At 40.3% G+C, this 12,317-nt stretch overlaps 1 protein-coding gene across 1 annotated transcript in view; it reads left to right on the top strand.

The window, feature by feature from the left end:
- The window catches only part of ITGA9 (integrin subunit alpha 9), a 241,550-nt gene that overhangs the window by 36,553 nt on the left and 192,680 nt on the right, over nucleotides 1-12,317 (top strand). The window contains exons 7-11 of the mRNA XM_063404980.1: nucleotides 621-706; nucleotides 3,206-3,274; nucleotides 6,992-7,129; nucleotides 9,724-9,829; nucleotides 11,246-11,340. Coding sequence (XP_063261050.1) covers nucleotides 621-706; nucleotides 3,206-3,274; nucleotides 6,992-7,129; nucleotides 9,724-9,829; nucleotides 11,246-11,340 — 494 coding nt within the window. The remainder of the gene's footprint in view (nucleotides 1-620; nucleotides 707-3,205; nucleotides 3,275-6,991; nucleotides 7,130-9,723; nucleotides 9,830-11,245; nucleotides 11,341-12,317) is intronic.

Below are 12,317 nucleotides of genomic sequence, written 5' to 3'. Positions count from 1 at the left end.
TGAATCTTTGATCTTTTTCTTTCAAGTACACACTTTTCTTTGATATGTCGTCCCATTTTTCTTCTTGCCTGGACAAGTGTCTTACTAAGCTATTGACTTCTCTGACCTCTTTGTCTATTGTCCTCTTCTGTCTCCCCTGACCAAAAGGGAACATGATTTTCCAAGCCTTCCTGGGCAGTGATTTTAGCCAAAGGAGGACACTTCTGTCTGATCCAAGTGGGACTGTTGCTCTTTGACATGGTACTTTCCCTGTGGTCATATAATCGCTTTTCTCTATGTATGCCTTGTCCTGTTTTATTGCTTCCCTCTCTTGACTTGCAGTTGGCAGACTGCTCCCAGTATGAACTCCTTGTGTCCCTTGGTCATCTCCATACACATGGTGTTCTTCTCTAAGCTTTTGGAAGGGTGCTGGAGAGTGCACTCTCACTTCCCATCCCCATGAACTTTTGAACAGAATATTGGTACATCCTGAGCAGAATGGTTGTTGAACTCTTTAAGTGCAGCTCAGGAGCAATGAAACCTTATAAACCTGATCTGTCTGTCTGATCTGTTTCTCAGGCTCTTTACTGTCATGGTTGGTTATATATTTATTTAATTTATTTATTTCCTTTACCACTCAGGATATGCGGTGACAGCAGGTCATTTCTCTCAGCCGACCACCACTGACATTGTAGGAGGAGCTCCCCAGGATGGAGGCATTGGAAAGGTGTGGCTCTTCATCAAACAGTAATGTGGTTGGATGCAACAGTGCAGGAAATGTAATACTGATGCAGTTCTAATGTGTATGAGAAGATAAAGAGTTTTTTGTCTGCAGGGTAGTTTTGAGCATTGAGCAGGTGAGCGGTGAAGTAGTTTGGTGAAGCTGTCAAATTTTCTCAACCTGTTCCTCCTGATGCCTCGCATCCTTCACACCTCTTCCCTCACTTTCCCACCTAGTCCTTACAATACTCATTATAATGAGACACAGAGAAGATCTCTCTCACACTGCTTTTGTTTAGGATTTGTGACATTTAGGTATTGCTTAACACTTTCCTAGAAACAAAAATACTTGTAAAAGAGAATTTGTCTTCTGCTTCTTTTATTCATACATTTGACTATTCCAGTATTTACTTCAAGATAATGTCTCTAATAGAATGAGATTAGGTGATTCGATGCCATTTTTAAAACTTCATAATTCATTGATGTTTAGTGTATTAGAGTCTGGGTTTTTGCCAACTGTACTTAGAAATCTTAACGTGATAGTCTCTTAAGAAGGGAGGAAAAAAAAAGAGATGTAGGTTCAGTGTCCCAAAGTGTCCCAAAGATTTAAACAAGAGAATGGCTAGATGGAAATGCTTAGTGAGTTAGGCAAGCCTGGTTCTCCTGTGCTCTGTATCCACATGCTGTTGGAGGAACTGGTTGAACCTCTTATACTCTTCTAAACCAAAGGTGGAAAAAGTGGGAGCAAGAGAGGGAGGGAAGGAATGTAAAGGATCTGGTTTTGTCTCTCTTTCTTCAAAATGCAATTCTTTTGGGACCTGCTGTCACCACTTGCTGAGCAGAGATGTCCTGCAGCCCCCTTCCATCTTCCTCCCTTTGGCTCTCATGCTCTACCGTGGCATGAGTTGTAGCTGAATCATAAAAACCAGTGAGAAGTCTTCACTACCAGGAACACTATCCTGTTTAGGCAGATTATTTTTGACAGTAACCATGTCCTGGGGGTAGCAGTGCAGGTGGGAAAAATAGGATAAAAGTAGAGGGTGAACTTGGTACTTACACCTGATCTGGCATGACTATGGCATACAGGATACAGTAGCATCCCAGTTGCTACTGAGAGGATGCATGCATGAGAAAGTTATCGCTTCGTTATCCCAGGTGTGCTGTTACAGCTGCTGCAGTGCACCTTCCTTCCAAGCTGTTTTTTTCAGTGGAACAAATTTAATTTCTCTGCAAGGAGGAGGGTGGGGAGACAGCTACTAGCAGGAGATCCACAAGAAAGCAGATGCCTCTGTAGTTTAAAGACCTACTGTTCTAGTCGCAAAAGCTTATGTTATTCTCCCTCAGCATGGGATGCAGATAGCAGGAACACATGGCAAAGTGTCGGTAAAAGGTGCTGAATACAGAACATTACAATGAGCAATCCTATTGTGCTTTCCAAACACCCTAATAAGCTGATCTTTTCCACTTCTCTGATAGAAAGTGATTAGCATTGTCATACCTAAGTCACAGTGTGTTATTATTTAAGACTGGGTTTGGAGTTGAGACATCTGGCAACATGCTGTCGCTGCTAAACATGCCACTGCAAAAGCTAGGGAGTCCTGTGTGTGTAGAGCAATTGTCCACAGTAAACCTGTGCTGTGTTCTTGACTGAAAACAGCTTTGAACTCTGTCTCACTACCTGTTAATAACTCACCACATATTCAACTATGTCCAGTGCTTGGCTCTGTCACAAAGTCTTGGAAGTAAGGGATCCTCTGTCCTACAAACTGTATGAGCACCTGCTAGGAGGGAGCTGTCAAATACCACAGGAGTCTCAAGACTGACTGAACCAGCCTTTCTGTTGAAGGGAATCCCTGTCTACAAGCCATGCACTTTACATCTTAAATTTTGGTACAAGACATGTTCTTGAACTTGTATCATCAATACTTTTTCCCTGAGGATTCCACATTAAACAGTTTTTCCTGTGGAAATGAGCAATGAGTAGGCTGTGTTTGAATAGTTTTCTGATTCAAAAATTGTTTCAGACAGAAACAGCAGAAATGTTGAGGATGGTCTGATTGGAATTTCTACTCTGACTTGCTAAAGCATCACAAAGTTTGCAGTGCAGTATGAGCAGGCACATTTTCTTGATAAGGGAATGCTAGATAAAGGAAGGGGGCAGGGTTGTGCATTCTCAGTCTTTAGCCCTAATTATTTCCAGAGTCTCCAGATGCCACTTGTTTGAGAGTTGGAAAGTTGTTTGGCTAGGTGCCTCTAAATGCACACGTGCACATACAGACATGTACCAAAAAAAGTAGGCAACAAGATAATAGTCAAGTGTTTCTTATGACAAGCCTGTGATTTTTTGGGACATTGGAGAACTCTGTCATCTTTTAAAAGACTGGCCAGTAAAGTAGTCATGAAGTTGGATCCTGGCAATAGCCACAATCATGATTTAGATATTATTTAGAAATCACAAGTGCTTCATAGTTAGTATTGGTTAACTTTTTCTTTTTTCACCTTTCAGGTTTATATTTTCAGAACAGACAGACAATCAGGCTCTCTAATAAAGATTTTTCAGGCTTCAGGAAAAAAGGTGAGCATTTATATATGTGTGTTTTCTATTAAGAGGTAGAGGGGAGAAATAATGGCAGAGTCATCCTAGAGCATTGTTTTCATTCCACTCCTTGATAAGTTGCCCAGCAAACCCTGTTTCTTCTTATCCTCCCAGAAGAGCTGAACCTATTTTGCAGTATGCTGTTTCTTCTGTAGCAGTCATGACTGCAATGTCTGCTCAATGCCCATGTGACTGATGTAAAAGGTCTTGCTGGAAATTGTAGTAGTGGGTTGTTGTAGTTTAAATTTTGGGGAGATCTCGGGGAGGGTTACCCGGGAGCCCCCCGGGCTCTAGGGTTGCGGGTGTTTGCGCGCTGGCAGGCAAAGAGACTTCAGACGGCTGCTGAGGTGCTGATGAGATGAGATTCAAAATCTCACTCCAGGCAGGGCGCATGGTCCTGTGGGAGAGGGGGAAGGGAAGGGGAGAGGGGGAAGGGGGGAGAGGTGGAATGGGGGAGAGGGAAAGGGAGCGTCCGGAGACCTCCAGGGGGAAGAGGGGCAAAGAAGGCCGAGCCTTCTGCCTTTGCATTCTTAACACAGAGGTTCAAGGTGGGTGCGGTAAGATTCTTAGCCAATGAGGTTACAGATACACGATACTGCAGGGAGAGTACAGACTTGGGATAAACCATACATTTTCCAGGGGTGAACGAGATCATACCATTTCCATAAAATGCAATTCCACAGTGGTTCTCTTTAGTTTTTATGTGACTGTAGCAGTACCTCTGAGATGTGGGACATGGGGCACCAGATGAGCCTAGATGGAGAGATTTGCTCTTAGTAGATGTTACTAGGAGATGTGGGTAACCTGGAGTTTTGTTTAATATGCAAAGCCCCAGTCTGTTTTCCTGTGTTGTGCTGTGACAAGGGGAATATTGCAGTTACACTGTTCTGTGGAGGAGCAGTTTCTTCGCCTTGATAGATAATGATTTCCTACTTCCCACTATAAATCAGTTTTGCATTCTGTTTTTGAGACTGCTGTCTTAAAGCTGAAGTGCCCTCCCTCTCCAGGAAATTTAGGAATGCTAGTGAGATCTAGCTTCCCCAGTGTGGTGTTGTGTTTGAATGGGGAACAACTTGTTTCTTCATTTGGGAGCTTACTGGAGCTGGGGTGCAGGAAAAACAAAGTGGATGGTATGTCTACCTATAGGTAACAACAAAAAATGCTTTATTTGGGAATAACTCAGTGATGAAATGATACTCTTATCTGGGGCCTCCTGTGTTCTTCTGGAAGGAGAAGAAATACAGGAAAAATAAGGTTTCTGGAGGCTTTTGGCTTGGGTAAGACCTGCTACCCACAGGAAGACCTGAAGTGTTTCCCTGTATCCTCAGGTTGGGAGTGTTACTGTATCTTGTTATTTTTTTCCCAGCAAGACACAGTCCCAGTATTTAAAAACTTGTCTGGAATAGGGCGTGTTAATTTACTGAATTTAATGAAATTTAATGAAATAAACTACAAGAATGTGTAGGTAGGTGGTGCGACTTGTATTTTAGGGCCTCTCCAAAATTTTACTTTCTCTGCACTAGCAGAATTACAGACATCTTGAAAGGAAAAGACCTCCCAGTTCATCCAGGCCATCTCCTGTGTTTGATTGCTTCCTGTTAGTTTCTTTCCCTGTTGAGTTTTAAATGTCCCTAAGGATGTGCTCCTGACTATTCCTCAACCTAATTAACAGAGCCATCAGGAAGTTTTCAGATCTTAGCCAAAACCTTTCCGTTACTTTACTCTTACATGTAACTTAACTAATCAAGTATTTGCATCATTCAAATGCTTTCTTTTTCATTAGCATCTTCTTCTACAAATTCTCTAAAATCCAAATGAGGATTTTATTACAAAAAGAAGGCAGTGCTAATTCACCTTATTTGTTTGGTTGTAGGGTTTTTTTTTTTGTTTTGTGGTAGAAGCAAAAGCAGACCTGCTCAGCAATGAGCACTGCTTAGAAATGAGTTCTTACAAAATGCTACATACTCCCCAGTGGTGTGAAAGTTCATTGCTCTGACATTCTTGTTAGGCTGGTGTGAACAGCGGGCCAGTGCCAGTTTCTTCCTTCCTTTTTTATTAATGGAGGCTGAATTAGGAAATCAAATGCTGACAAGAAAAAAGGAGATTCAGTACCTTGTCACAAATGTTAAGTGTTCAAACTTCAGGTTTTTACCTGAACTGTGAGCGCTGTGAATTCACCCATGCTGCAGACATACTACGTTGCAGTTAAGCAAATAATAGCTTTTTCCTGAAAACTGCCTGAATACACAATAAATGCTTTTCATAACTTTTGTTTCTTACCCAGTAAAATGCTTTTCATAACTTTTGTTCCTTACCCCTGAGAAATTTCCCCATGACAAATTTCTTTTAAAGCCTGTATGGGTTAAAAAAATAAACAAAAAATCCACAAGGGAACTTAAGCTACAGAAGAACTGGAATATTTCAGGTCCCACTTTAAACCCACACAAACACAAAAATCTGCATTAACAAACTGAAATGCTGTTCTTCAATCACCATTGCATTACATATTTAGCAACTTTTAAATCCTACAGACTGCACAGAATAGAGTTGCTGCTGCCAATCTTCTAGCATGCCCAGTAGTTGTGGTTAATGCGTGTTAAGTTACAGCCACAGAGGATGGTGGGTCAGAGATCTGCTATGAGTAATGTAAAAGCATTCAAGAACATAAATAATTATTTTTTTAACATCAGTTTTTACTACTTTGTAGGAAACAGCACTCAATTTCAAATACAAAGTGGTATATTTCCCAGTTTCCTGCTGAAGCAGCTTTTAATTTTGAGCCTATAGTTTGTACTTGGTTTCAAAGAGTATGTCTTGTGTTACCTTAGCAGATGTGAATGAAATAAGGGTGAAATATCATTCTTGCTTTTGGTTTACTTCTTGTGTTTAAATGTGTTTTGAAATTTGTAATGTAGATGCTGATTGAGAGATAGTCTTTGATGTTCACCCATATAAAAATAATGAAGTGAAATTAATGTATTTCTTTAAGCAATTAAGTTCATTGAGCAATAAGAAGTGTATATTGAAAGATACATTTGTTCTGTATCAACTGAAAAGCTTTTATTGAAAGTCTTTGTTTCTGTATCAACTTATCTGGCTGTACATGAGAGGAAAGGCAATGATTAAGATGCACAACCAGTACACTCTTTGACAGTGATTGATACAAATAAATACAAATAGAACAGAGAAAGGTAGTCTACAATCCAGATGTAGTCTTAGATACCTGTTTTCATGGCCTCTTGCCCATTTTTCTTTTTTTCTTTTATTATTTCTTTAACGTATCCTCAGATCATCTGTGGTACCTAACTTCAAGGAAGTTTGGCACTGGGCATCAATAATCACTGTCCAGGTCTAGTTTGGGAAACTCATTTCACCCCTTCCTAGTTTTAAGCATTTAACAAGCAAAAGCTAGTCTAAGAAGGCTCTTTAAGTGTCTCACTTAAATATGTCCCAGGGTATAACTTCTATTCTGTTGGTAAAACATCCAGGCTTGGTGCACTGTTGTAGTAAAGTGTTTTCATTTCTGCCAGAATTATTCCTAAAGCTTTCTCTGTAGGAGTGCTTGTGAATGATAAAGCAGCAAATCATGTTGTGAAATTAAAAGAATAACCAAATGAAACAAAACCATGCTTATATGAATCCCTCCTGTGTGTGAGCAGATACTGAATGCTTTGTTATGACTCAACTTGGTTACAGATGGGCTCTTACTTTGGCTCCTCCTTATGTGCAGTTGACCTGAATTCTGATGGGTTGTCAGACCTGCTGGTTGGAGCACCCATGTTTTCTGAGATCAGAGATGAGGGTCAAGTCATGGTCTACATCAACAGAGGAAATGTGAGTATGTACAGGAGGTGACTTGCTAAGGGATGATGGTGTGGGTTCCTGGCAAGGTCGTGCTTGTGTCCTTCAGCACTGCATGGTGAAACTCGATGTGTCAAGTAAGTGGGGGCTCTGGATGCCCCTAGAAAAGCATGAGGTCACAGGAATACTCATCTGGAATTGTAGTTTGCCAGATGCCAGCGCATGTTTATCACAGCCCATATTCATCACAGTAAATCTTTCAAGGAGATCTGAGAAAGTCTCTGGTTGTATGTTGAAACTTGGTGGCATTTGTGGGTTTATGTGGATTAGATGCCAAAACCAAGTAAGAGTCGGCAGCTTTGACTGAGTTTCCTTTGTGTTTTGGGTGGTCACTAAAACCCAAAACACACATAAGAGCACAAATTTCTGAGGAGGAGAAGGGAAGAGAAAGCAGAGATTGAATTCATGTTACTTTTGCATTATGCCCATATAGAGATTTTAGGGGAAGTTGTTATCAGCTGGTACTGTTGGATTTCATGTGACCAAACAACAGTTTTGGAAAAGTCTGTACTTTGTTATATTGGCTAACTAAGACCATTCATATGTTTTATTTATAGGAAAACAATGATTGTTTTCATACTATTAAATATTTAATATTCAGGTCCTAAAGCTGCTATCTTAAAGGAAGAGTTGTCACAGACTTCTATTTAGTGAACTTTATTTGCTAGACTTCAAATTCACCAGAAGTCCTAGCATTTAGGAGAGTTGAGAAGTGTTTTTGCTGTAATTTTATTTTTTGTTACTGCTCCTTTAATTGAGCTTTACTTTTTCAGTTTTATCCACAGGAGGTTCCACCTTTTGCAGTGTTGCTGTTGGGCCCTCAGGATAGGGTCCAGAATGCCCAATAGCCAACATTTCCTGCTCACAGTGAGAGTATACATGAGTTAATTTTTATCTTCTATAAAATAGTCAAGAAGGTAGTATGAGTTTCTCGTATTCCTGCACCAGGAGTGTTAGAATTACTTGCACAAGCAATGGCTCGCAGGACTGTGGGCTTTATTTTGGCCAGTGGACATTTTAAACTTTGTTTTGATTCCATTTCCTAGGTCCTAAAAATTAAGAGCCAGACATAGTTAAGGGATAAAGGGTTTTTATTTTGGTATTTAGTAAGGATCTTTATGGTGCACCACTTTGCCAAGGTGGAATGTTCCAAAATGCACACACCTGGTAGATTGTGTATACAGTTTTATAGACCTTGCAAATTAGTATATTTAACAAAGAAGTTTGAATGAATAGTGTGATATCTCTGTGTCCTGAAGAATCCCCCCTGGAGGGGCCTAATCCTAATTTACAGGATGTGTTCTAAAGGGGGCCTTGGTTTCTTAAAAGAGTGTAGGGCTTTCTGGCCTCCAACTGTGAGGCCTCTGGGATGTTTGGTCTTCTGGCCTAACAGAATACCAGGATTATGTTAAGTTATCAGACTTTAGCAATTACAAGTATGCATGCTAAGAGCACTGAGGATATATGAAAGGTATATGAAAGTGATATAAAAGAAAAGGCAAAAATTCATCTTGGCATCGGTTTCATTCTGCAAGCACCATTGCTTAAGAGGTTGTTGCAGAGGATCAGAGAAAACTGTATTATAAAAGAAGCATGCATAGTGATGCTACATTTAAAATTCTTATCTTTTGCCCTTTCCTGTGAGAACTACAAAGAATTGTGTCACACATACATGCCTGGCTGTCTTCTCTCTTGTGTTTCAATTTCATTATGTGGGATTTTCTTAAAGTCAGTAACTCCTTGCAGCTAAGCAAAAGATTTTAGTACATGTTCCAGAGGGTAACTTATTCACAAAGGAAGCAAAACCAAAACAAGCCTGAGGTCGATACAGACTTAGAGTGTGTAACTAGTTTTTTTTTCTTGTGGAAATGTTCCTCTCCCCTGGAGGGAAGACTGCAAGAAAATAAAACTTAAATATCTGACTGGAAGGTGGGTGGGCAAGAAATACCAGCACCATATAAAGCTTCTCATGCCATAGTAATACAAAGCGACTTAATTTTCAACTTTCCTCAATCTCTTTATTTCATTAAATATGTTTCCTCATTCTTAATTTATGAAGGCTTTTGGAGGACTTTGCTTTAATCCTTCTGTCCTGTACTTAAAATGTTTTCAAATCCAGTTATCAAATGTTCTTTGCTTGGGGAAAAGTACTCCTTAGCTTGCTGGAGTTTAACTGAATTAACTTGGTTTGGGAATTTTGGTCCTTGGATGTAATCTGTCAGTAGAGTAAACTCTGGGCTGTTACATTTTAGGCATCTATAAACTTCCATGATTCACCAACTCCTGCATGTAATTACATCTCTGAGTTCCTGTTTAGTTAATTTAGTATTTTGGTTAAGTCATGCACTCCTGTGTCTTCCCTTCCGCCTTTAAAATCCAGAAGGTTTAAAACACAAGTAAATTAGATTTCTAGAGCCAGGTAATCTGACTGCCTCTGAGAGCAAGAGGCAGGCTGCAGCTCTGACCCAGGTCACTCCCACAGCACATAGGCAGTTTCCTTTGGGAAGACTTGCCTCATCCAGGGTTTGCACCATTTCCCTGACCCTGTTTTATTTCTTGCTTGCTAGGGAGTGCTGGAAGAGCAGCTGACCCTGGACGGTGACCGTGCCTATAATGCACACTTTGGGGAGAGCATGGCTGCTCTTGGCGATATTGATGACGATGGCTTCCCAGGTCAGTGCAATTGCATGGCTGCTCCTCCATAAGTGTGAGTGTCAACGCTGGTGACACTGTTAGTCTTGCACAGCATGTTTTGCTTATCCAGACCTGACTAGCACCTGGGTTCAACCTAAGGATAAATCTGCTTGTGTAGGATTTGTGTGCTAAAGTGTTTTGTAGCTGACTGTCCTTGATGTTGGTTTAGTTTGTGTCTGTGCAGGTCACATTACATTGCTTTGCTTTCCTTGCTGTTCTATTTTCTTCTTCTCCATATGGCTTATAAAAGGCTTTAGATAACCTCACCCTGAACAAAACAGAAACCTATGTCTGACTTCTTTCTTCTTGCCCCTTTCCCTATGTTTCCAAACCTTTCTGGTTTCATTGACGTAATGTCATTTCTTATCAAGAGGTGTAATTCAGAAGTAGCTTCTCACTCCTGATAGCACATGGTCTATTAATTTCTCTTTTGCTTTGTTCTCCCCCTGCTCCATTCTCAGTATGCTCAATGTGAGACCCCATACTGTGAGAGCAGTAGGTGAGAACAAAATGTTGATGCTCCTTTTCTGCCCTGGTCTATGGAAGTGCAGATTAAGGACTTCTAAACAAAGGTCAGCTTAGTGTGTGCCCAGATTTATTTCTTCCAGGCCACTCAGGACACAGTATCCCATTAACCCAGTCTCATTGCAGGTTGCCCTCAAATCGTGAACATGTTCTTCCTCTGCATCTGGACATGCACTTGTGTGTTCTTGCTAATATTTATAGTCAATCATGGTGATGGTGAGATTGCAGAGGGATTTGGATAGTCCATGGGTACAAAGCAATCATGAAAAGCTTAATTTTAGCAGATCCAAGTAGGAGAGGAGAATGGGAGGTGGGATCCTGCTTTCTGTCAGAGTTTGCAGTTAAATTGGATCAATTGTAATTTGAAAATGCACTCTCAGCAGTCATTTTTTATGTCTTGCCTATCCATTTAATATACCTAGGCTCTTTGTGTAGCCTTGGATTTTCAATCAACCTTAATGTACTGCTACAGTAAATATTTCACCAGTCTTGTATTTGTTCACAAAGCCGATGTTCTCACAGATTGAAGATTTGGTTATGAAAGGATTCTAAATTCCCTTTTTTGAGTATGTTTGCTTGTTGATAAACATATTTTTGTAACAGAATGTGTTTCTGATTAGGCACAACATCTGAATCTGTCAAACATACATATGTGTACAAATTCATATGGGTTTGTGTATTTTTAAAGTTTATCTTAACCTGAGCTCTTAATTAAATCAAACAAGTTCCTTCTACTTGAAGGTTTTAGGTTCATATAAGCTGCTGGTCATCTTTGTCATGGGGAGCTGTTTTCCTATGGATAGCTGGATCCTAAAATTAGGAAAAAGTTGGATTAACAGAACGGATTGTGAAATCTGCACTGTTTTACAGATGTTGCCATTGGAGCGCCTAAGGAGGATAACTACATAGGAGCAGTGTACATTTACCATGGGGATGCCAATGGTATTATACATCAGTACTCTATGGTACGTGACACTATTGTTTATGATCCCTATCTGAAAGTCACTTTCCCAGGGCCCACAGAAATAAACCATACTTAAGTGTCTCTTAATCATTAACCTTGTCATAGCTCTACATCCTTTTCTCAGTCCTGATTTGAAGATGGCTTCTCCCAAAGTTTGTCTATATCTGTGCTGAAAGGTAAAATTATGTTAAAAATTTTTACTGTCTTTTGTTGCAGCTGTCAGCTATATCTTGAAGCAAGCAGAGTCTTAAAAGTTGAGTGTTAGTTTTTAGAGATAGCACTCTAATGCAGAGGAGAAATTAAAAGCCTGGAAAGGTTGAGCATGCAAATTATGGAGAGGCCTGTGGGAGGTTGGGAGGTTGCACTTTCTTCCTGTAGAAGCGTACTTCATGAGAGTGAGGAGTTACTAACTGTTCTTTGTGCCTCTTTACCCACCTTGTTGGCCTCCTTGCACTCTGACAATATGTCAGAAGGCCATTCTTAGGTGCAAACCCCCTTATCCATTTATTATGAAGTAAAACCTTGTTTGGGATATGCTGTGGTATCTTGTGCAGAGATGATGCAGTGCAATTTAGCTGCTGTAGCAGTCAGTAGAGAAAATAAATTTATGCTCATGCTGCCCAACATGTCTCATAGTCTCTGTCTAGCACATTTCATTGTTCCCGAAAGCCTGACTCTTCCCTGTGTTTGAAGTTCTGGTTGTTTTGTTTTGTTGCTGGGTGGGTTCCTTCATGGTAAATCAGTTTACACAGCATTAAAGAGTTCAGTGGTTATATTGGCAACTCTTTCAACAGAATACAGAAGTTTAGTCCTTCTTCCTTTACTATGTATATGGCATACACTGCTTTTGGAAAAAAAAGGAAGTTAAGTGATTCTTTTGTGCATTTTAGAAGTATTCATAATGTGTGGCATGTGGAGGATTGTGCCTGTTTTTTGCCAGGAGCCACTGGTTGGGAGGTTCTTCTCTGAAACCCCAGA

This window comes from Prinia subflava, chromosome 1 (assembly GCF_021018805.1).
Source record: "Prinia subflava isolate CZ2003 ecotype Zambia chromosome 1, Cam_Psub_1.2, whole genome shotgun sequence".
NCBI classification, from domain to species: Eukaryota; Metazoa; Chordata; class Aves; order Passeriformes; family Cisticolidae; genus Prinia; species Prinia subflava.
The sequence above is the reverse complement of the archived record's forward strand: the minus strand, read 5'-3'. Positions and strand labels throughout refer to the sequence as shown.